We start from the raw sequence: 26,127 nt of genomic DNA on the forward strand, positions 1-26,127 counted from the left end.
AGTGTTTGGAATTGAAACATCTAGTCAGCTATCTCGGGTATATGACGTTGAAGGAGTACCAGTTGGGTCGATTTCACCACTGTAAGTGTTGCTTCCCTTGAAATCAAACAAGGTAGGATCATACTGAATATTATGTTCAGTGCAATACCTTTCTACATCATTTTGTGATCGTAGTCTTTGATTAGACCCCCTCTCAAAATAATACACATCCGTACAAGTGCCGTCTGGCCTTGGAACAGGTTTACGAAGCCAAGTTACTTGTCTCAATGTAGATTGAGTATCAGTGCCAATTGTAGAAGAAGGTACATTGGTATCGGTTCTTTCCTCTATTTCAGGAAAATAGCCAACTGGAGTGTCAGTAGATTGGAACTCTATCCTTTCTTCAGATTCCAAATCAGGAAGGGTGCCCAGTGCAGCTCCACTGCCACTTTTCTGCATTCCAATTGACTCTTTAAAAGTAGCATTTAGGGTTTCTACTACCTTTTGCTCATTTTCCAACCAAATCTTGTACCCTTTTGTTCGTACACTGTACCCAATCAATCGGCCCTTCGTTGCCTTTGGATCAAGCTTAGAATTTCTTTTAGCCTTTGGAATTCCCACATAGGCAATCGTTCCAAATGCCTTAAGATGAGGTACTGATGGTTTCCGCTTAGTGTATAATTCGAATGGGGTTCTATCTTGGCCTTTATGACAAATTCTATTAAATGAATATGCAAAATACATTACTGCATCTGACCAAAATTCAGAACTCATTCCACTATCATGTAAGATTGCACGTACATTATTGAGAGCTGTCTGATTAAATCTCTCACAAACTCCATTCTGTTCTGGAGTGTATACATCTGTAAATTCGTGCTTTACACCTTTTTTATTACAATATGACCTGAATTGATCATTATCATATTCTCGCCCATTGTCAGTCCTAAAGTATTTCAATCTAAGGTTCAAAGATCTTTTCGCACGTGCTATATGCCTTTCAAATACTTCAAACACCTGACTTTTCTCCACAATGGGGTACACTACCACATAACAAGAATATTCGTCAATAAAGGAAACGAAATAACGTCACCATTCCTACCTGGAATGTTAATAGATCCCCATACATCAGAAAAAACCCTTTCAAGTGGTCTCTTTACTTGAATACCTTCTAAAGGTCTATAGGAGATTCATCTTTGCTTATTGATTTGGCAATGTTCACAAAACAAATTAGGTGAGTGCTTTAACACAGGAAGACCTCGAACTGAATGTCTCTTACTAGTCCTGACAATAGCACCATAATTTGTATGACCAAACCGACCATGCCATAATTCACTATTCTTATGCTGAACTGTGGATGCCTCAAATTTTACAGATTTGCCCCCCTTTTCCACTATTTTCGGGAATACATGATAGTTACTTCCTATCAACTTAGCCTTGTATAAAGTTTCATTTTCATCATCAGTAACTTTAATTTGCCAATTTTTACCATAAAATCTTGTAATCCGGATGCGTGAAAGTCTCATATTTGTTTCATTCTTCTCCAAGATGCTCTCTGTGTAGTTCACTGTATATGTGTGTTGTGTGAGTGTGTGTTTTTATTTGCAATTTTGTTATACAGTCAAAAGTCGTTAATCCGGACTCGTCAGGACTTCGGTGATTCCGGATTATCGATTTTTCTGGATTATAGATCATCAGTTTAAATCTCGTAAGATGGCATGCAGAAATTCTAAAATTAAAAATATGAAACCGTAATTTATGAAATAAAGAACAATTATGATCTAAAGGGTATCAAAATTTACAAAAAAAAAAGCTTAATATTTATTTGTTTACTTTATTAAACATTTCTTTCAATGTAAGTTTTTTAAGTTGCTTCGTTTTATGTGATAATACTTTCTCTTTAATTCTATAAACAGACATAATTTCTTGTTCAGTTACAAAGATCCGCTGTTCAAGTCCCGTAATTGCTGTGCCGAGAATACCGACTAACTTGTCAATCAAAATTTTTTCATTTTCACTAACCTCTCTGTCACCTTCTTCATGTCTTTATCCATATTTTGCAGCAATTCCACTTTTTGTTTGATGGACATCGAAACATACTTTCGTTTTGTAGATCCTTTGGGAGCTCCAGCATCAGAAATTCTATTTGATATAATCGAAAGTTCAAGTTTACTTTTATAAAATTGCTCTTACAGTCTGCAAAAAATAACAAGCCGGATCCAATTCGAAGATTAAGGAACAACGCAATCATCAACATTAACTGAAATAGATAATTAGATAATTTTAGCTTATACTGTCCGTTATACATAAAACGCACACGCGAAAACGTATTCTGTGCTTGCGCGCACACATATGCGCAGTAGTAAAGGTCTTACGCGCACGCGTAAATGCCTATGCGCATGTGTCAACGCGGCGCATGTGCAGAAAGTTTTTAGCTTCGAGGTCCGGATTATAGATCATTCCGGATTATGGGTGTCCAAATTAAGTTATTAAGTTATACTTTCAAAAAATTAAGATACTAAGTAAATTAGAAGGATAGAAACTATTGTGATGATGGTACCATAAGCTCAGTCATCGAAGATTCAACAAAGGAAAATGTAGGTGACTGCAATGTAAAAAAAAAAAAAAAAAAAAAAAAAAAAAAAAAGAGATTTTTTTTTTTATATCTGTGGTGCTTATGTATTATTGCAATCACCTTAGTGTAAGTCAGCAAATTTTTAGAATGGGCCAAACTTTGGCAAACACGTACACTGCGCAAAAAAAAAACAAAAACAAAAAAAGGACATTTCTATATCTCCCATTCTACTATGCTCATTGACAAAATTCAAATTACGCTTTTAAAAAGCATGACTTAGGATATGTATTAGATTTATATATAGCATTGTTCTAATGAAAGGTATTTCGACACAAAATGGGACTTTTTTCTGAAACAACATACCATTTTTTTTTTCCATATTTTGATTCTACGACTCAAATTATGCCTAGAAATTAAATTTTGTAAAATTTGGTGTGAAATTTACAGAGAAATTCAAAAATTTATATTGATGCAATTGTTTTTAGTTTGCGCAAAGAATAATTCACTTGGCGAACTTCTTAATATACGGCAACCAATTTTCCTTTCCCTTACATTATGCTGAAGTGGAAAGAAAAAGACACCTCGTTCCTACCTTTTTAACATTGCGCAAGAGTGGGAAAAAAGTCACATTGTTTCTACTTACAAATAATTTTGGCAAAGTGTCTAAACCACATTTGATGTTTTATTGCTTTCAACAATATGCCAAATTTCAAAATGCGCCAATATATAAATTCATGCATATCTTCGGAAATTGAATAAAACTATGTAATTTTTTACAGGTATGGTTAGAGATACTTTAAGATAATGGTAAAAATTTTATAGATTATCTGTTTGACTGTTATGCGGCGCAAAAGCGCTGCGTTCATTTGTCTCGAAAACTGCGCTGCAGCGCTTTCTGTGCTGTGAGTTTCAGTGTGTTTTTGTTGCTCCGTGGGTGTGAACGTAGTCTGACCTCACGTGTACTTTGTAACATGAGCGCATTCTAAAATAACTTTTTACTGTTTTTATATATTATTTAAACAAATAACCATGTCACAGGCTATTATTTTGGACGTTGATTCAATTGCTAGAGATTCTGAGGATGGTGAAAGAACAGACACAAGTAGTGATGATAGCATTATTATAACTCATCAAAGAAAAGGACTGAGGATTGAAAGCGAGTCTTCTATCTCATCTTCAGAAACAGAAGAAACACCAACTTTTACGAATATTCCTCCGACAAATGTGTTTTCTAAAGCAACAAATAATTTTTTCAAGACTCCTGGACCTAGATGTGCGCCTCCCACCTCCGATGCTACACCCATAACATATTTCAATTAATTTTCTACCAAATCACTGCTTGAAACCATCATAAGGGAAACAAATCAATATCCTACCCAGTTTTTTGCCTCGCACACTGTTTCGAATAATTCTCGAGCAAAAAAGTAGACGCCGACAACAATATACGAAATAAAAGCCTTTATTGCAGTCTTATTCGAAATGGAAATTACGAGAAGGCCAACAATTGATAGTTATTGGATAAAAGGTTCCCGATATATACCTTGGTTTAGGACAATGTTTTCAAGGGATAGGTTTTAACTGATTTTGAAGTTTTTTCACTTGATTGACAATACATTATTATTTGAACCAGGCCATCCGAATTGACCCATGTGGTAGGTTTGATATGCTTGTCAAACATGCAAATACTGTATTTCAGCGGCATTATTTGACAACATCAAGTCATGTCCCGCAGTTTTCGTGTGTTCTTGCAAGAATTGCTTAGCAGTCAAATGGTTAAAATATGAAATTTTTTTCGAAACATTTATAAAAATTATGGGAAAGTGCAGAAACGCCCACTTTTTCGCGCGTTTTTAAGAATTGCACATATGCGGTATCCATGTACACATTGACCTATTTTCACTTGAAAAAAATCCCAGAATTGCACAATGGCAATGCGCACTCCCTTGACTTAATCCATGTACACTTCGACCTATTTTCACTTAAAAAGTCAAAGAAAATTGACAAAAATCCAATTCTTCTTACTCTTGTAAAAAGTGCCAAACAAATGAGCGGGCGATTCTGCACTTTAGCCAAAATTATTTTAAAATAAATCATAAAAAATGGGTGAATTTTATTTGGAATGAACATGAATTTCGAAATGTGAAAGGAAGAATCAAATAAGTTTAAAGAAGCACTTCCGCAAAAGATCCGTTAAATGTAAACATTGTGAAAAATGGCGATAAAAGTTCAAAGCTGGCAACCTGGTGAATTAGTTTGTTGGAGGTAGCAACGTGGTTCTACAAGTGCTTGCCTTAGACGAATATTTCTCATCCGTTCGGGGTTCCGTTTTACCGCTGGCTAGCAGTGCGTCACTACTGGATGAGGTGGTGAAAATCGGCAGGGGTGAATGATAATTGATAACACGGCTGTTTAGAATAGTATGGCTGTGTTCTTACATAATTTTTAAAAGACTTTAAAGATGCAGAACCACAGGGCTCCTAAAATATTATGATTAACGAAGGCCGCAATAATATACGTTTTAAATAATTTTTTATTTTTATTACTATTATATTTACCTAAAACAATAAGAATTAAATCAGTTTTCGTGCTTAAAAATTTGATATATTTTTAATGCATTTTAACAATTACTTTTCAGAGGATGCTAGGTGTTTATATACAATAGATGATTAGAATGAAATAAAAATTATTATTGGTTCTCTGAGATGACAAAATACTTTTACGCATTCTCAGGGTCATCAAAGTTAGTAAACCACTGCTTTGAGTAATTAATCAAAGTTTGAATGAATCTTGAAAGATAAGATGTATAATGTTTCTTCTAGTTTTATTTACAATGCTACTTTAAAGGATTTGAATATTATTGAAGATTCTTGGCGTTGTCAAATTTATTATGAAAAAGGCAGTTGTTTCAAAAAAAAAAAATATTTTAAGCTATCAGCAAGTAAATTCAAAAAACAACTTTGAAAAATTGCTTGTGTAAAATGAATGTTTTAAATGTGTTATTTAGTAATAAATCTATTAATATACAGTCAAAAGTCTTTAATCCGGACTCATCGGGACTTCGGCGATTCCGGATTATCGATTTTTCCGGATTATAGATCATCAGTTTAAATCTGGTAAGATGGCATGCAGAAATTATAAAACTAAAAATAAGAAACCGTAATTTATAAAATAATGAGCAATTATGATCTAAAGGGTATCCAAATTTACCAAAAAAGAAGCCTAATATTTATTTGTTTACTTTATTAAACATTTCTTTTAACGCGCGGATGCGTAAAGCATACCTTACTCATAGCCGAAATTAGAAAATTGCAACCAGAAAACTATGTGATTTGTATTCGTGATATTTATAATGACGAGGAATTTGATTTAAATCATATCAAAGACGGAGTACATCGAAATTAAATACTACATTTAGCAAGGAATTATAAGCCGACTAAAATAAAAACATCTGCCCTGAAGATAACGATAGTGTTGACAGATCAACTTCCAGTTCATTGCGCGCCGCGACGTCGTGCCCCCCCCCCGCGCAGAGCAGCGTGAAATTGATAAACAGATTTCGGAACGGTTGGATAAACAAAGGATATGCTTTTATCCATTTTTTGTAGCAATTCGTTTTTTGTTTGATGGACATCGAAACATACTTTCGTTTTCTAGATCCTTTGGGAGCTCCAGCATCGGAAATTCTATTTGACATAATCGAAAGTTCAAGCTTACTTTTAGAAAATTGCTCTTACAGTCTGCAAAAAATAATAAGCCGGATCCAATTTGAAGATTAAGGAACAACGCAATTATCAACATTAACTGAAATAGATAATTAGATAATTTTAGCTTATACCGTCCGTCATACATTAAACGCGCACGCGAAAACGTATTCTGCACTTGCGCAGATGCATATGCGCAGTTGTAAATGTCTTGCGCGCATGAGTAAAACGCCTATGCGCATGCGTCAATGCGGCGCATGCGCAGAAAGATTTTAGCTTTGAGGTCCGGATTATAGATCATTCCGGATTACGGGTGTCCGAATTAACGACTTTTGACTGTATTATATGTACAGTAGCAGTAATTATTAAACATAATTTTGAGAATGTCGACAAGCAAAGCACTTAATGTAAAAGACACTTTCTACTAAAAATATTAGTATTCCGTATGAATGACAGAGAATATATGTAATGAATACCATGGCCAAATACCTATACAGTCAAAAGTCGTTAATTAGGACACCCATAATTCGGACCTCAAAGCTACAAACTTTCTGGGCATGCGTCGCGTTGATGCACGCGCATAGGCGTTTACGTGTGCGCGTAAGACCTTTACGGCTGCAAATATGCGTCTGCGCATGCGCATAAAACGTTTAATCATGCGTGTTTAATGTATAATGGACGGTATAAGCTAAACTAAAATTATTTAATTCAGTTAATGCTGCAGATTGCGTTGTTCCTTAATCTTCGAAATGGATCCGGCTTATTATTTTTTGCAGACTGTTAGAGCAATTTTATAAAAGTAAGCTTGAACTTTCGATTATATCAAATAGAATTTCCGATATGTATTTGCTAATATGTAAAGGATCTGAAGCGAAAGTATGTTTCGAAATCCAAAATCTGTTTATCAATTTCATGCTGCTCAGCGGGGTGAACGCCGCGGCGCGCAATGAATTGGAAGTTGATCAGTCAGCACTATCCTTATCTTCAGAGCAGATGTTTTTATTGTATTTCGCTTATAATTCCTTACTAAATGTAGTATTTCATCTCGATGTACTCCATCTTTGATATGATTTAAAACAAGTTCCTTGTCATTATAATTTGCTTTCGCTTCTGATAGTGAAGAAAGTAACACAGAGGGTATTAAAAATGAAAAAATTTTGATTGACAAATTAGTCGGTATTCTCGACACAGCAATTATAGGACTTGAACAGCGGAACTTTGTAACTAAACAAGAAATTATGCCTGTTTAATAGAATTAAAGAGAAAGTATTATCACATGAAACGAAGCAACTTAAACAACTTACATTGAGCTTTTTCTTTTTGTAAATTTTGATACCCTTTAGATCATACTTGGATTTTATTTATTTAAATTACGGTTTCATATTTTTAGTTTTGTAATTTCTGCATGCCATCTTACCAGATTTAAACTGATGATCTATAATCCGGAAAATTCGATAATCCGGAATCGCTGAAGTCCCGACGTGTCCGGATTAACGACTTTTGACTGTATAAATAAAAACAAACAAACAAAAAAGTATTCTCTACCTCAACACTTGAAAAAGTGGAACTACTCTGATATGCGCCCTCAAGACGCCAAATTTCTCGCCAAATATTTTTGGCGAGAAACTCCACCCTGCCATATTGCTATCTAAATTTTTTGTCTACATTTCGAACTTTAAGCCTAAAATATCTCCAAAAACACGGTTTTCGCGAATGCAAAAACTACGTTTTGAACACACAATTAAGCTAAAAATCCGAAACAAAAACAAAAAATTTAGATAGCAAAATCGTGAAGTTTCTAACCAAAATTATTTTACAATAGCCCATGTACACAGCAATATGTTTTAATTTAAAAAAACATCTACGAATGGCACAATCTAGGCAACGAACGAATTTACGAACTACGCACAGCTCGCTTTAATAAATTAACATAACAATAAATTTCAAAGAATACCATGTACACAGCATCTTGTTTCAACTTAAAAAAAACATCTACGAATTGCACAATTTAGGCAACAAACGAATTTACGAACTACGCGCACCTCACTTTAATAAATTAACATAACAACAATAAATTTAAAAGAATACCTTGTACACAGCGTTCTGTTTCAACTTTAAAAAACATCTACGAATTGCACAATTCAGATGGTACGCACTAATCAACAAAATAACTAAAATAAATTTCAAACAATTCAAAAAAACAACAATAACGACAGAAATTCATACTAAAAAAAAAAACAATGAACATTACATTCTACAAAATAAAAACAAGAATAAAATAAAATGCACTTACCCGTAATCCGTACACCCCTAATCCGGAATGATCTATAATCCGGACCTCAAAGCTAAAATCTTTCTGCGCATGCGCCGCATTGACGCATGCGCATAGGCGTTTTACTCGTGCGCGCAAGACATTTACGACTGCGCATATGCATCTGCGCAAGTGCAGAATACGTTTTCGCGTGCGCGTTTAATGTATGACGGACGGTATAAGCTAAAATTATCTAATTATCTATTTCAGTTAATGTTGATAATTGCGTTGTTCCTTAATCTTCAAATTGGATCCGGCTTATTATTTTTTGCAGACTGTAAGAGCAATTTTCTAAAAGTAAGCTTGAACTTTCGATTATGTCAAATAGAATTTCCGATGCTGGAGCTCCCAAAGGATCTAGAAAACGAAAGTATGTTTCGATGTCCATCAAACAAAAAACGAATTGCTACAAAAAATGGATAAAAGCATATCCTTTGTTTATCTAACTGTTCCGAAATCTGTTTATCAATTTCACGCTGCTCTGCGCGGGGGGGGGGGGGACGTCGCAGCGCGCAATGAACTGGAAGTTGATCTGTCAACACTATCGTTATCTTCAGGGCAGATGTTTTTATTTTAGTCGGCTTATAATTCCTTACTAAATGTAGTATTTAATTTCAATGTACTCCGTCTTTAATATGATTTAAATCAAATTCCTCGTCATTATAAATATCACGAATACAAATCACACAGTTTTCTGGTTGCAATTTTCTAATTTCGGCTATGAGTAAGGTATGCTTTACGCATCCGCGCGTTAAAAGAAATGTTTAATAAAGTAAACAAATAAATATTAGGCTTCTTTTTTGGTAAATTTGGATACCCTTTAGATCATAATTGCTCATTATTTTATAAATTACGGTTTCTTATTTTTAGTTTTATAATTTCTGCATACCATCTTACCAGATTTAATCTGATGATCTATAATCCGGAAAAATCGATAATCCGGAATCGCCGAAGTCCCGACGAGTCCGGATTAAAGACTTTTGACTGTATATCAGCTGCAGTCTCTCCAAAGACTTTTACTATAACAGAAATTTAAAAAGATCTTTCTTAGAATACAAATAGGTTTGTAAACGTCTGACAACAATACAAGAACTTTTCACGCAAAGCATTTACAACTCATTTCAGATACAACATTTTGAGAAGTGTTTTATCTGTCTTTTTCATATGTATGGCTGCATCATTCAGAAGAAAATGATGTTGTCATGTTTAATTTCATAAAGCCTGATGCAAAGTCTAAAATACTGGAACTGTTGGTTTTTCACACATATGTTATAAGAAGAAATAATTTCAATGGTATCTTGGAACTGAAATTAGGATACATATTAATTTGTCAACAGCATTGGTTATTTCATAAATGGGAATGAGAATACAGTCAAAAGTCGTTAATCCGGACTCGTCGGGACTTTGGCGATTCCGGATTATCGATTTTTCCGGATTATAGATCATCTGTTTAAATCTCGTAAGATGACATGCAGAAATTATAAAATTAAAAATATGAAACCGTAATTTATGAAATAAAGAACAATTATGATCTAAAGGGTATCAAAATTTGCAAAAAGAAAAAGCTTAATATTTATTTGTTTACTTTATTAAACATTTCTTTCAATGTAAGTTGTTTAAGTTTTGCTTCGTTTCATGTGATAATACTTTCTCTAATTCTATTAAACAGACATAATTTCTTGTTCAGTTACAAAGTTCCGCCGTTCAAGTCCTATAATTGCTGTGTCAAGAATACCGACTAATTTGTCAATCGAAATTTTTTTGTTTTCAATAACCTCTGTCACTTTTCTTCGCTATCAGAAGCGAATTATAATGACAAGGAACTTGTTTTAAATCATATCAAAGACGGAGCGCATCGAGATGAAATACTAATTTGGTAAGGAATTATAAGCCAAATAAAATAAAAACATCTGCCCTGAAGATAAGGATAATGCTGACAGATCAACTTCCAATTCATGACGCGCTCGCTGTGGCGTTCCCCCCGCCGAGCAGCGTGAAATTGATAAACAGATTTCGGATTTCAAAACATTCTTTCGCTTTAGATCCTTTACATATTAACAAATATATATCGGAAATTCTACTTGATATAATCAAATGTTTAAGCTTACTTTTATAAAATTGCTCTTACAGTCTGCAAAAAATAATAAGCCGGATCCAATTCGAAAATTAAGGAACAACGCAATCATCAACATTAATTGAAATAGATAATTAGATAATTTTAGCTTATACGTCCATTATACATAAAACGCGCACGCGAAAACGTATTCTGCACTTGCGCACACTCATATGCGCAGTCGTAAAAGGTCTTACGCGCACGCGTAAACGCCTATGCGCATGTGTCAACGCGGCGCATGCGCAGAAAGTTTTTAGTTTTGAGGTACGGATTATAGATCATTCTGAATTATGGGTGTCCGAATTAACGACTTTTGACTGTACTACTTTTTCCATTCTAACTTTGGATATTTTAAATTGCACTAATGTAAACAGCACTGAATTATGTCCATTTTAAGGTAAATTTGTGGAACATAATTTCTTATAAGTTTCCAAACATCTTTTCAGAGATGGACTTTCTTACAAGATTCAGATAATGAAGGATCATCAGTCTGAATCAGAAAAAGAGTGCAACTCTTCAGAGAGACATTCCTTGTGATCAAACTGAGTACTTTGTAGGAAGAGATAAAACAACAAAATAGAAGGAAAAACCCTTTCAAATTCAAAGACACATGGCTTCCCATAATATCATAAAAAAAAAATGCCCGGCAATATACATATATCTAAAGATGTGGCTTCACCGATCGATGTATGGAAGCTAATATTTGATGACATAATGATTGTGAGATGCTCTAGTATTTATGTAAAAATATTTCCGGACATTTTGAAAGAGACGCAAAACCTATGGAGAAAGAAGAGTTTCTTGCTTTTTTAGGACTCATACTAAGCTGGATTGCACAAAATCCTCCCATGTAAATGTTAGAGAATTATGAGTGACTAATAAAACAGGATTGAACATTTTTCGTAAAACAAATGAACTACAGTCAAAAGTCTTTAATCCAGACTCGTCGGGACTTCAGCAATTCCGGATTATAGATCATCAGTTTAAATCTGGTAAGATGGCATGCATAAATTATAAAATTAAAAATATGAAACCGTAATTTATGAGATAAAGAGCAATTATGATCTAAAGAGTATAAAAATTTTCCAAAAAAAAAAAAGGCTTAATATTTATTTGTTTACATTATTAAACATTTCTTTCAACGCGCGCATGCGTAAAGCATACATTACGCATAGTCGAAATTAGAAAATTGCAACCAGAAAACTATTTGATATTTATAATGACGAGGAATTTGATTTAAATCATATCGAAGATGGAATACATCGAGATGAAATACTACATTTAGTAAGGAATTATAAGCTAAATAAAATAAAAACATCTGCCCTGAAGATAAGGATAGTGCTGACAGATCAACTTCCAGTTCATTGCGCGCCGTGGCGTTCCCCTCCCCCCCCCCCCCCCGCAGAGCAGCGTGAAATTGATAAATCAGATTTCGCAATGGTTAGAGAAACAAAGGATATGCCTTTATCCGTTTTTTGCAGCAATTCCACTTTTTGTTTGATGGACATCGATATATACTCTCGCTTTGTAGATCCTTTACATATTAGTAAATATATATCGGAAATTCTATTTGACATAATCGAAAGTTCAAGCTTACTTTTATAAAATTGCTCTAACAGTCTGCAAAAAATAATAAGCCGGATCCAGTTCAAAGATTAAGGAACAACGCAATCTGCAACATTAACTGAAATAGATAATTAGATAATTTTAGCTTAGCTTATACCGTCCGTTATACATTAAACGTGCATGCGTAAACGTATCATGCGCATGCGCACGTGCACACACATATGCACATGCATAAAAGTACTATGCGCATGCATAAAAGTACTATGCGCATGCGTGAATGCATTATGCATTGACGCATGTGCAGAAAGTTTGTAGCTTTGAGGTCCGGATTAACGACTTTTGACTGTATAAGCGTTTCTTTTCATTCTTCGAGCCTTATGATTCGATGATGTTGGAACATGGGATGGCAGAAGAAAGAGTGATAAATTAGCTCCAATAAGAGATTTGTTTGAAAATTTTGTCAAGAACTGTCAGAAGTTATATCATGTAGGGAAATACGTGACTTTGGACAAAAAACTAGAACCTTTCTGAGAATGATGCTCCTTTAAGCAGTATATGCCTAAGAAACCTGCAAGATATGGCATAAAGATATTTACGGTGGTTGATTTTAGAGCCTTCTATATTTTCAACATGGAAATTTACTCAGGTCAGCAGCCAGTTGGGCCATACAAAAAAGTCAACCGTTCTTGTGAAAAAGCAAAGCGCATCCTAGCTCCATTATACAATTCTGGGAGAAACGTTAGTACAGACAGTTGGTATACCAGTTATAAATTGGCCAATTTCTTACAGAAAAATAAAATTTCTATAATTGGAACAATATGCAAGGATAAGAAGATTATCCGACCTAAATTTGTGTTGAATAAGAATAGAAAAAAAAGTTTTCAGAGAAAATGTTAGAAATGCCCAATAACCACAGAAATATACAAAATACATAGAAAAATAACTTTGAAGTACTTTACGCAATAAAGTACCGTGATGCTTACATTCATGTCTAAAAGAAAAAAAAAATTATTCCTAAAAAAAGAAGACATTTTAATTTAGGGGTGAACTTAAATAAAATAGAAAATTTTAAAGAAATTGAAAATCCTAGACGGAATACAAGCATATGTCACTGAATCATCTTTACAAATATAACACTAATGAAATTCGAAATTATTCTTAAAAAAAAATAAATAAATAAATAAATAAATAATAAAAAATAACCTAGGGTATGCAGGCAATCCTACAGTTGATAAGTCTACAACGCGCCCACCGTCCATCACACATCGGCAAGAATCTTGACTTACACAAATATTTGTAGCAAAAACTGCGAAATGTCCAACTGTTAAAAGCATACATAAGGTTTCCAAATACATTTTCATTGAGAATAACATAAAGGTACAAAAAAAAATTCCCGATAAATATAAGAATAAAAAAATGCTCTCGATGTAAACATTTATCAGGAGCACATGCTTCAACTGGAGTGTGTTATGACGTCATGGTCTTGTAACCAATGGTATTATGCATTATGTTTGCGATTACGAAAATGTGCATTATTATGTTAAAGTAATATTTTTTTTCCCTTCATTATATTACCTCGAATTCCATAATATTTACTTTTGTAATAGTTATAATTACAGATTGAGCTATAATAATAAACTTGATTTCATTATAGTAAATATTATAAAAATCTACATATATTGCCAAAAAAAAATCGAGTGTTAGTACTTCAGTTTGTAAATACTAATCTTTTTTAGCTTTACAGTTAAAAAACGTATTTTCCACATGCAGCGTTTTTAACTTGAATCACTGATTTAATTGTTATCGTATTTTCACATAGCAACGAAACGACGCGTACACAGCTTCTCAAAATTCAAAGTCATAAAACGTTTGATATTAGTTAACGGATCTAAGTAAGTGAAAAAAATTTTGGTATTCTTCTTTGAAAAGAAGAAAATTTCTCCTGTATTGAAGGATGCTGTACCAGTGTTTATAAGACTGAACTATGACTTTCATGTCAGAAGTAGAAATATATGGACGACTGAAAGTTTTTAAATACTACTCTTTTGATTAAATAACTAACTTGTGAGTTTCTTCATAAGATTAATCATGGAAATCTGCGGAGCTTTCCAAAATCGATTTTTTTTGTTCTTATGTGCCTGTTTATCAGGTATACTTTTCGCTTTAGTGTGGAGGAAATACGAACAAACAGTTCAGTTTTCCTTGGTTCGTAGTCATTATACTTCTAGCCTTCGCAATTCAAACTACAACCTGTGGTTACAAAAACAGAATCTCACAAGACAATTAATATCCAAAGAAATTTTAAGTTACAGCAAAAATACACACAATGTATATACAGAAAATTCATTTCTATACAATGAAACTCCTGTACTGTGTTTAATTTTTGTTAATTCTCATAAAGGTGCAGAAGCCATCAAAGAAACCTGGGCTAAACATTGTAATATAGTCACATTTTTTGGACGCTTTGTGGATGAAAATATACCGGTAATGAAAGTTCCTCCTGTTACTTCATTCGAAGGTTTTTGTTATGCTTTCACACATGTATTTAAAAAATATGAAGGACTTTATAAATGGATTCTAATAGCTGATGATTATACATATGCATTAATTGAAAATTTACGATATTATGTTTCACCATTAAATAGTAGTTTACCGTATTATCTTGGACATCCCGTGAATGATTTTACAAATTTGTATAACATAGGGACTGCTGGCATTGTACTTAGCTATGGTAGTTTAATTCTTCTGCATTCTTTATATAGAAACTCTAATGACTGCACATCAAAAAGAGCACCTTCATGGTATTTTGATCAGTCTATTGGAAAGATTTTACATTCATTCTCTATTCATCCTGTTGATACAAGAGATGAATATTTAAGAGGAAGATTCAATCCATTTTCTGTAGAAACTATGTTGATTCCTGGATCTATTTCAGTGTTTAGTTCTTACTGGAGAACAAGTGCTTTCTTAACTGAAGAGGTAATGTAATCTTTCTAGATTTATATAAATGCATAAATAATAAATTCTTGAAACTGAATGACAGCTGTAGATTCAGTGTGTAGTATGATAAAAATGTTAAGGACATTTAATTTTCATTCTTAAAAAAAGAAAAGAAAAAGTTGAACATTTTAGTATTTGAATTGCTTACTTGTTAAAAAAAATTATTGCAAATATATGCATATGCAGTCAACCCTTATTAAATAGTCACCCTAACAGACCAGCCAAAAGTGATACCATAAGTGGGGTGATGGTAAATGCGGGTTAATGAAATTTTTCATTTTAACCAAGGCTGGCCATTCTAGAAACAAAATAGAACACATATATACTTAATATTTCTGTTTATTGAAATCTATATTCATGCAAATACTATTTCTAAATGCATATTATAATGATACTTGGAAAATTAAATTGCATTATACAGATCAAGAAATAAACTCAAAAATTACTGTTTTATTTTTTAAATCTTTGATGGATGTTTATTAGTATTGGTTTGTTACTTTCCACAATTTTTTCCATTTGCAAAATCTTCATCATCTAATTTTAACAATGAATTAAATAATCTTTCAATAGTATTTATTGCAGTTATAGCATATCTATATATTGGCACATGATCCAGCTCATCATTACTTTCATCAGTGAAAGTAATCATTATTACTTTCATCACTGAAAGTAATCATCATCATCTTTCAGGACAGTTTAATTTTTGATATCAAAAGCTACATTCACCACTGAAATTTCGGAGAAAGTGCAGAACCGCCCACTGCTTGGCGCATTTTTAAGAATTGCACATACTCGGTATCCATGTACACGTCGACCTATTTTTCACTTAAAATAACATCCCAGAATTGCACAATGGCATTGTGCACTCCCTTGACTTTATCCATGTACACATCGACCTATTTTCACTTTAAAAGTCAAAGAAATTTGACAAAAATCCAATTCTTCTTACTCTTGTAAAAAGCGCCAAACAAATAAGTTGATGATTCTGCCCTTTAGCCGAAATATCTCCGAGTTCATGGTTACTTCATTGTCCACAGCTACATATTCCTCTAAATCAAAATCTTAATTGCATTTCCTTAAGGCTAAAGGTCAGAATCACCCACTTATTTGTTTGGCGCTTTTTACAAGAGTAAGAAGAATTGGATTTTTGTCAATTTTCTTTGACTTTTTAAGTGAAAATAGGTCGATGTGTACATGGATAAAGTCAAGGGAGTGCAGAATGCCATTTTTTTTTTCAATTCTGGGATGTTTAAGTTAAAATAGGTCAATGTGTACATGGATACTGAGTACGTGCAATTCTTAAAAACGCGCCAAGCAGTGGGCGATTCTGCACTTTCCCCTTTCTTAATTCATAATTTAAGTCCAATAAAGGGTCATCTTCATTCTCACTGTCTTTAAGATTGGTTTCTAAAGACTTTATTTTGAAACCAGATTGTCTGAAGTAGTTGCCAATAGTTTTGATGAAAATTGTACTCCAACTACAGTAGAAAATTGCATCAAGCACACTAAATGGAAAAGTGGGATTTATCATCACAATTATATAGTTATAAAATACTTCCTAAAGAAGTTTTGTGTGGATTAAAATTATGAATAATCCTTTGGTCTGTAGGTTGTAATATATTAGACATATTTGATGGTAAGTAGATCATTTTAATGGCTTCTAAATTTCTTACTCTGGTGTGAACTGTGAAGTTGTCAACAACTAAAGCTATTTTTCTTTTGCAAAAATTTTGCACCTAAATTCTTGACTGTCTTTTCCAATAGCTCTGAAGTCATCCAAGCTTTAGAGTTGACAGCATAGCTCGTTGGCAGAAATTCTACACTCTTAAAACACCAGGTGATTTTGGAGTTTCCTATGACAATATCATTAAACTTCTCACTGCCATCCATGTTGAAGACCCCAGTTAAAGCAGTCAATTTTCCCTTATTTTTTTATTATTATTATTATTATTTTTTTTTTTTTTTTTTTTTTTTTTTTTGCCATCTTGAAAGAAAGAATTTTGTGAGGCAAGATTCTGTAGAATAATCTACATTAAGAATGACACATGGAACATATTGTTTACGTACTCCTTTTATTACTGTAGTTTTCCAGTCCAGAACTATCAGCTATCAACTTTTCCCTTGATTTTTTTTAAACAATAAGTCACGCCTTATCTTCAGCCTTTCTAGTAATCCATTACAAGTTGTGGTTCAAAATTAAAGTAGAAATTGGCGAAAGTTGTATCCTGGCATACTTTTTCCAGTTAATTAGAGCTCTTTCCGTTTCTTCATAGGCAGACACTCGCCTTTTTTTTTCTATTATTATTATAGTGTACTCTGCCTTGACAATAAAGTGTCATGATGTTCGAAATATTCCACGAGCTTTTACAAGCAGCTTTCGACTAATTTGATGTTTCAAACTTCTTGATAATTTTTTTGTCTGAAAATATTAAAATATTATCTTTTCCTGACATTTTATTGAAAGGTATGAGTGTTCAGGTTTCTGCTTTCAAACAAAAGAAAGTCAGGAATTTATATGTTGTGCATTTAACGCAGTTAAGATGTTTGAGTACACTATCCTCTATTTAGCAGTTTTATTAAAGAATTAAAAGTTAGAATAACTACAGAATCTTTATTTAACAAGTTATAGAGTTTGCTTAGCTCAGATAGAACACAAATAGAATACAAATCAAAGTTAACAGTCTTTACAAACATTTAAATCAAGAGATGTTGAAATATAGAACTTGCAAGAGATTCATTTACAGTACAAAGTCCGAAATCCGGATGTCCATCATCTGGAATGATCTAAAATCCGGACCAACTTTCCGGACCAAACTCAAAACCACCACCAACTTTTTTCTCGTAGGGTTTACACATGCGCATTTCTTCCCTCCCCCCCCTCCACGCATAATAAAACATCTGGAGAGTCCCGATTCTTAATTTCACTTCGACACTAAATAAAATACCTTGTTATTGAAGAAACAATCATTTTAGCATAAATTTGTATGATCAGCAATTTGGCACCCTTGTATCTGCTTTTGGCACACATCTCAAACCGAAACATTCCACATAGATATATCATTGATTTGACGCCAACCTGGTGAATCATTATTTATTACACTTTCATCACCGCATGTTTATCAAAATATGACAACTTGAGTAATGACTCAGTGATGTCTAAACAATTTTTTTATGTTAGTAATTGAATAATAAAGTAGTATGGTAATCTTTTATGTTGACATTACGCTTGGTTATGATTACAGATTTAAGCTAAATGTGCTAATGTTGACGAGGAAAAATTTACCAAAACTTTCTTTCCATATGCTAAAAATAGATTTTGTTGATGATACTCATAGACCCAAAAATTACATTTAGGACTATTTTAATTAAGAATAACTCATTTGTTTTTCACATAAACCCAGAACCAGCACCAGGACTCGTATGGCCGCACCGAGTTGCAGAATTTAGGACCCACAGAGACTGCATCAGGCGGTAAGATAGCTAGCGCCTGCCCTCAGTAAGGTTTAAGTATATGTGGGAATTTATTTATTCAGAACTCTGATAAGCCTTAAGCATGTGCAAAAAATAGACATAAGTATAGTAAATAACTAATACAACTGAGGCTTAGTTGTCTCAGTATGTGGCAGTATCAAGATAAAATTTAATGGAACAACTTGTCATTAGTCACCAAGCTCATAGCATAGCCAAATATGTATCGTGAAGGATAGCTAAATTTGCCAATAGCCGCTAATTTTAAAGGTGTTCAGATATCGCAAAGGAAAGGTGAAATTTCCAGTTAACGGATTTGGTAAAGAAATGTGGAGAAGCGATAATAAATGAAGATAATGTAAAAGAAGTTTTTCATCATGATGACAATGCTTGCCAATCATCAATCAATTAATGAATGGTGAAATCTGTAGTATGTTTCTAGATCCAGAAAATACCACTAACGATAGTGAAGAAAGTGCAGAGAAGTTACTGAAAACGAGAAAATTTTGATTGACAAGTTAGTCGGAATTCTCAAAACAGCAGTTACTTCAACAGTGCAACTGAACAAGAGTTTATGTCCATCTACAGAATTAAAGAGAAAGTATTAGCACAAAAAAAGAAGCAACTTAAACAACTTACATTGAAACAAATGTTTAATAAGGTAAACAAATAAATATTAAGCTTTTTTTGAAATTTTGATACCATTTAGATCATGAATATTTCATTATTTAATAAATCATAATTTCATATTTTAAATTTTATAATTTCTATATGCCATCTTTCTCGATTTAAACTGATGATCTAATATCCGGAAAAATCCCAAATCCAGAATCGCCGAAGTCCCGACAAGTCCAGATGTTGGACTTTGTACCGTATAAGTTTTAAATATCTTCAGGTTACCTATTAGGCAATATTATCAGAAATATATTCCATAACAGAAGGTAACATACTGAAAAGAATGAAGCACAAATACAATGTTAGCATAAAATCTGTTTAAGACTTCTGCGTCTGAACATAAATAGAAACCTCTCTCGCCAATATACTATGCTGGTTTGTTGCCAAGTTTCATAATGCAAAAGTGACACTAATTTATTCTAACAGGAATGATTCAGGAAAACTTTGAATTAAATTCTCTGAGCTTCCTCTGCCAAGAACTGCCTTTCTGTCTATCTTTCTATAACTGCCGAAGACGCATACAGTTATCCAGTCATTCTGTGAATGAGTAAGAGAAGGGAAGGGGACTGAGAATGCATTGTATGTTTCCTTTTTCTGAGGCTGAAATGACATTAACCTTTAAACTGGAAAAAATGTACCTCGTTGCATGTCTCAAAACTATCAGTTAAAAGTGGGTATGACATTTTAAAGATAAGTATCTTAAATATCAGATATGTTTTTGTTTATCAGGTTTTTGTATGCTTTTCCTTTATGCATCTGCCATGCTTTTGGCTGCTTGTGAAAGAGAAGCCAAATACACACTGAGACTCAATGATAGTGCCATTCCTCTGTGTGTGTGTGTATCTATAAAATATTCTTATAACTAGAAATAGTTTACAATTAAAAAACCATCCAAAATGTGTGGTAGGTGCATAATGGAAAAGTACTGATATTTTTAACATTATTCTCTTATTCACTTGGTCAGGAATTTGCAAAATTGATGATTTAACAAGGGTTGACTGTATGTGGGTGTATTAAAAAGAATTTTTAACATTTTCTAATATTCATATAAATGTCAAAATTTCTTAAAATCTGAAGTCAGAAAGATTTATAAAATGAAGCATGATGAATGCTTTATTTTTTGTTCATAATTGGTTATTTCAGATATTTTGCTATTCACATAATAGACTCAATAAAATAAGAATCTGTCACATTAATAATTTTTCAGAAAAAATATTTCTTCTCTTAAAGAGAGTTTCTGGGAGTCTTAAATACAGTACAAAGTCCGTGATCCGGATGTCCAATATCCGGATTGATCTAAAATCCGGACCTCAAAACCGCCAACAACTTTTTTTTTCATTGCTTTACATATGCACATTTCATTTTTCCCCCCGTAAATAAAACATGTGAAGAGTTCCAATTCTTAATTTCCCTTCGGCGCTAAACAAATAACTCCTTATTAAAGAAACAATAATTTAGCATAAATTTATGTGATCAATAATTTGGCTCCGTAGCTGTGTATCTGCTTGGCATACATCTCAAACCCAAAACATTCTAGATAGAAACATTGTTTATTTTACAATGCATGCGCATATGCATTTATGCATGCACATAATACGTTTACGCATGTGCATTTAACTTTTTGAAGATGGGATGGCCATTATAGTGGCCATAGAGTCCTCTCTTTGAAAAGACGGGGTTGTCCACTTTAGTTGCCATGTCTTTTTCCCCCATTTTCCAGGCTGAAAAGTTTGGTAAAATGTCAAATTTGACGTCCTTGGGGTTTTAACCACTTATCTCTTTCGAAGGTCTTTCTTTTGCGACATAGATGCACCCCTCTGAGAATCCATTAAATTACACACAAGAATCTTTGTTGCAAATAGGAGGTAATTTCTTAAAGGGGGGAAAGCATTCGTTTCAAGATTCCCCATCCTTTGGAAGCTTTTACTGCTACCAAAGCCCCGGCCTCAAAAGGTTAATGTATAACGGACGGTATAAGCCAGGCTAAAATTATCTAATTATCTATTTCAGTTAATATTGCAGTTTGCGTTGTTCCTTAATCTTCTAATTGGATCCGGCTTATTATTTTTTGCAGACTGTTAGAGCAATTTTATAATACGTGAGCTTGAACTTTCGATTATGTCAAAAAGAGTTTCCGATTATGGAGCTGCCAAAGGATCTACAAAGTGAAAGCATGTTTCGATGTACCGCTTCCGATAGTGAAGAAAATGACAGAGAGGTTATTGAAAACGAAAAAATTTTGATTGACAAATTAGTCGGTATTCTCGACAGAGCAATTACAGGACTTGAACAGTGGAACTAAACAAGAAATTATATCTGTTTATAGAATTTAAGAGAAAGTATTAGCACAAAATCGAGTTAACTTAAACAACTTACATTGAAAGAAATGTTTAATAAATTAAACAAATAAATATTAAACTTTTTTTTTTTTTTTTTTTGTAAATTTTGATACTCTTTAGATCATAATTGCATGCGCTAAGAAATTTTGACGAGATGTTAGTAGAGATGTTTGTGTTTAGATATGAAGATGCATTTTCAACCAAAAAGATAACCTTGTCGAGAATTGAGAAAGACGAAAAGGAAGACCACCCTCTAGGTAGGTAGATGATGTCGAGCAAAATTTAAGGTTAATTGGAGTTAACCGATAAAAGGCTATTGCGCCGCATGGGGTCAGGTGCAGGAACCTTGGAGAGACATCCTTGGCCTGTAACAGGCTGTAGAGCTTATAAAGAAGAAGAATTTAATAACAAATGGTACCTTTTTAATATGACATTACACTTGGCAATGATTATGGATTTAAGTTAACTGCGCAAAGAAATTTTGATAATGAAAAATTTAACAAAGATTTCTTTTCATATGCTAAAAATAATTTTGTTAGTGATACTCCTAGGTTAACTGATTACATTTAGTACTATTTGAATTAAGAATAACTGATTTGTTTTTCACATAAATCCGGAACTGGCGCCAAAGCTCTTATGGCGGCACCAGGCAGCAGGATTTAGGGAAGACAAGATTTTTGGAATTTAGAAGGCATCAAATAACAAAATTAAGGAATAAAAATATTTTTAGAGTTTAGAAAAAGCACTGGAATCCAAAATTTAGGGACGGCAAAAATTTCGAACTTGGGCGTTTGGTAGCATAACTTAGGATCCGCAGAGACTGTATCAGGCGGTACAATACATAGTGCCAGCCCTCAATAAGCTTTAAGTATATGTGGAAATTTATTTATTCAGGACTCAGATAAGCCTTCATGTGCAAAAAATAGAGTTAAGTATAATAAATAACTAAACTAATGCAATCGTTCTTAATTGTCTCTGTGCACGATAGAAGCAAGACAAAATTTAGCGGAACAACTTGTCTTTCATCACCAATCTCATGATACATAGCCAATAATGTATAGCAGACACCATTAAGCTAACCTAAAGTCATACTTTACCGATTCTAAGGAATTTCAATCAGTATATCAGATTTCGCTATTCCTTAACTTTCTAATTTGATTCAGCATATTACCTTTTGCAGGCTGTTTTTATTACAGCAATTTACGAAAATTAAAGTTTCAACTTTCGATTATATCAAAAAGAATTTCTAATTCTGGAGTTTCAACAGGATCTACAAAGTGAAAGCATGTTTCAATGTCTATTAAACGAAAGTGGAATTGCTGCAAGAAATGGATAAAGGTATATCCGTCTCAAAATTATGCAAGGAGTATGGCATTGGAAAGTCAACTGTATATGACACAACAAAACAGAAAAAATGAGCCCTTTTCTTCTGTGGATTCCAACACTTCACTCGCAATGAATAACAGAAAAATTATTCGTTCAGCTAAAAGTGAAGATCATAACGAAGTGATGACTGAATGGGTCAGACAGCATTGCAGCGAGGGTGTGCCATTGACGGGTCCAATGCTAATGGCTTAAATTAAAATATTTCACTAAGAAATGACATTAAAAACTTAGTGCACATATTCCACAGGTTGGTTAACAACCAAATTTAAAAATCGCCATGGTATAGGTAATTAGGAATTTCAGGTGAAAAGCTTCAGCTGTTACTGAAGCTGCTGAACTATTTCCAGATGAATTCATTGAACTCGTTAATAGTTTAAAGTTATCTTCAGAACAAATTTATAACGCTGATGAAACTGGTCTTTTATGGCAATATGTACCACAAAATACCTTGGCAACGTCTTCAGAAAAGGCTCCAACTGGTGCCAAAGATTCCAAAGCGAGACTAACAAATTTAGCATATGCAAATGCTGCAGGAATGCACAAGAATAAACTTTTCATAAATGGAAAAAATACACTACCTTGTATATTTAAATGAGTAAAGAGTTTGCCATTATATATTGTGCAAATAAAAGAACACGTATGACACAAGTGTTAATTAATGATTGGTTTGAAAATCATTTGATACCCAAGACTTTGAAGAATTCGGTTGGTTTACTTGATGATGGAAAAATAGTTTTCATTGTACACAACTGTTCGGCTCATATTTCACATAAAGTTTCAGTGAAAGTTAATGTATCCATATTATTCTTTCTTCCAAACTGTGTGTTTATCATACAGCCTATGTATATAGGAATAGTGCACCCGCTGAAATGCAAATACAGTCAAAAGTCGTTAATCCAGACTCGTCGGGACTTCGGTGATTCCGGATTATCGATTTTTCTGGATTATAGATCACCAGTTTAAATCTGGTAAGATGGCATGCAGAAATTATAAAATCAAAAATATGAAACCGTAATTTATGAAATAAAGAACAATTATGATCTAAAGGATATCAAAATTTACAAAAAAAAAAAAAAAAAAGCTTAATATTTATTTGTTTACTTTATTAAACATTTCTTTCAATGTAAGTTGTTTAAGTTGCTTCGTTTTTTGTGTGATAATACATTCTCTTTAATTCTATAAACAGACATAATTTCTTGTTCAGTTACAAAGTTCCGCTGTTCAAGACCTATAATTGCTGTGTCGAGAATACCGACTAATTTGTCAATCGAAATTTTTTCGTTTTCAATAACCTCTGTTACTTTCTTCGCTATCAGAAGCGAATTATAATGACGAGGAATTTGATTTAAATCATATCAAAGACGGAGTACACCGAGATGAAATACTACATTTAGTCAGGAATTATAAGTCAAATAAAATAAAAACATCTGCTCTGAAGATAATGATAGTGCTGACAGAACAACTTCCAATTCATTGTGCGCCACGGCATTAAAGATAAACAAAGTTTAGATAAACAAAGGATATGCCTTTATCCATTTTTTGCAGCAATTCCACTTTTTGTTTAATGGACTTCAAAAGATACTCTCGCTTTGTAGATCCTTTACATATTAGTAAATATATATCAGAAATTCTATTTGACATAATCCAAAGTTCAAGCTTACTCATATAAAATTGCTCTAACAGTCTGCAAAAAATAATAAGTCAAATCCAATTCGAAGATTAAGGAACAACGCAATCTGCAACATTAACTGAATTAGATAATTTTAGCTTAGCTATACCATCCGTTATACATTAAAGGCGCATTCGTAAACGTATTTTGTGCACGCACACACGCTTATTCGCAGCCGTAAAGGTCTTACGCGCATGCGTCAAAGAGACGCATGCGCAGAAAGTTTGTAGCTTTGAGGTCCGGATTATAGATCATTCCGGATTATGGGTGTCCGAATTAACGACTTTTGACTGTATAAAGTAGAATTTTTAAAATCCATGTAAAATTTCTTGAATAATGGCAAGACTATTCAAGAATTTTTGAAATATTTGAGCATAAATCCTGCTATGTGGAGCATTGCAAGATCGTGGGAGGATGTGCCTCCAGATACTTTAAATAATGCTTGGCATAATTTATGGCCAGCTACCATATTTCATGGTGAGGATGATGAAGATGATAGCCACGAATATGATGGCTTTCAGATATTGTAAAACCACAGGTGAAATTTTCCAATTAATAGGTTTTGTAAACAAATGAGGAGAAGCGGTAATAAATGACGATGATATAACAGGTTTTTATTGCAGTGGCAATGCTCCAATCATCAATCAATTCACAGATGGCGAAATCTGTAATATGTCTCTAGATCCACAAAATACCACTACCGATAATGAAGAAAGTGACAGAGGGGTTATTGAAAACGAAAAAATTTTGATTGACAAGTTAGTCGGTATTCTCAACACAGCAATTACAGGACTTGAACAATAGAACTTTGTAACTGAACAAGAAATTATGTCTGTTTATAGAATTAGGAGTGTTACGGGTTTAGCCTTGAAATTTCAAAGTTTCTCAAAATGTCATGAATAAGTGATATTTTCTTCATTTTAATTAAAAAATGACTCTTTCATTTTGTACCTTAATTTCTTTTCTTCCAATATACATCCAAACTGAAATCAGATACATTAAAAGCTAGCAGAAATTTTCATGTATAATGAATGTGGAAGGCAACCTTCTGTACAGAATTTTCCGGCCTTAACGCAGAGGGTTAAAGAGAAAGTATTAGCACAAAAAAACAAAGCAACTTAAACAACTTACATTGAAAAAAAATGTTTAATAAAGTAAACAAATAATATTAAGTTTTTTTTTTTTTTTTTTTTTTTTCAAATTTTGATACACCTTTAGATTATAAATGCTTCATTATTTCATAAATCATGATTTCATATTTTTTATTTTATAATTTCTACATGCCATCTTACAAGTTTTAAACTGATGATCTAATATTCGGAAGAATCCCAAATCCGGAATCACCAAA

At 33.1% G+C, this 26,127-nt stretch overlaps 2 protein-coding genes across 4 annotated transcripts in view; one reads left to right on the forward strand and one right to left on the reverse strand.

Annotated features, from left to right (window-relative positions):
• LOC146998683 (uncharacterized) overlaps nt 1–13,716 on the reverse strand; it is a 57,657-nt gene extending 43,941 nt beyond the window's left edge. Inside the window, exons 1-2 of one of the 3 annotated variants that reach the window (XM_085811580.1) lie at nt 13,446–13,716; nt 1,999–2,118 (exon numbers count right to left, since the gene is read on the reverse strand). In XM_085811580.1, coding sequence (XP_085667706.1) covers nt 1,999–2,118; nt 13,446–13,615 — 290 coding nt within the window. In that variant the 5' untranslated portion in view covers nt 13,616–13,716. The remainder of the gene's footprint in view (nt 1–1,998; nt 2,119–13,445) is intronic. The other 2 variants (XM_085811578.1, XM_085811579.1) reach the window with 2 other exon arrangements.
• A 275-nt stretch (nt 13,717–13,991) lies between these two features.
• The window catches only part of LOC146998684 (glycoprotein-N-acetylgalactosamine 3-beta-galactosyltransferase 1-like), a 37,052-nt gene continuing 24,916 nt past the window's right edge, over nt 13,992–26,127 (forward strand). The window contains exon 1 of the mRNA XM_085811577.1: nt 13,992–15,221. Within this exon, the coding sequence (XP_085667703.1) occupies nt 14,331–15,221 (891 nt within the window). The 5' untranslated portion in view covers nt 13,992–14,330. The remainder of the gene's footprint in view (nt 15,222–26,127) is intronic.

Source organism: Stegodyphus dumicola, chromosome 2, assembly GCF_044657685.1.
Source record: "Stegodyphus dumicola isolate Sdum_Otavi_A_Nest chromosome 2, ASM4465768v1".
In the NCBI taxonomy this organism is placed as follows: domain Eukaryota; kingdom Metazoa; phylum Arthropoda; class Arachnida; order Araneae; family Eresidae; genus Stegodyphus; species Stegodyphus dumicola.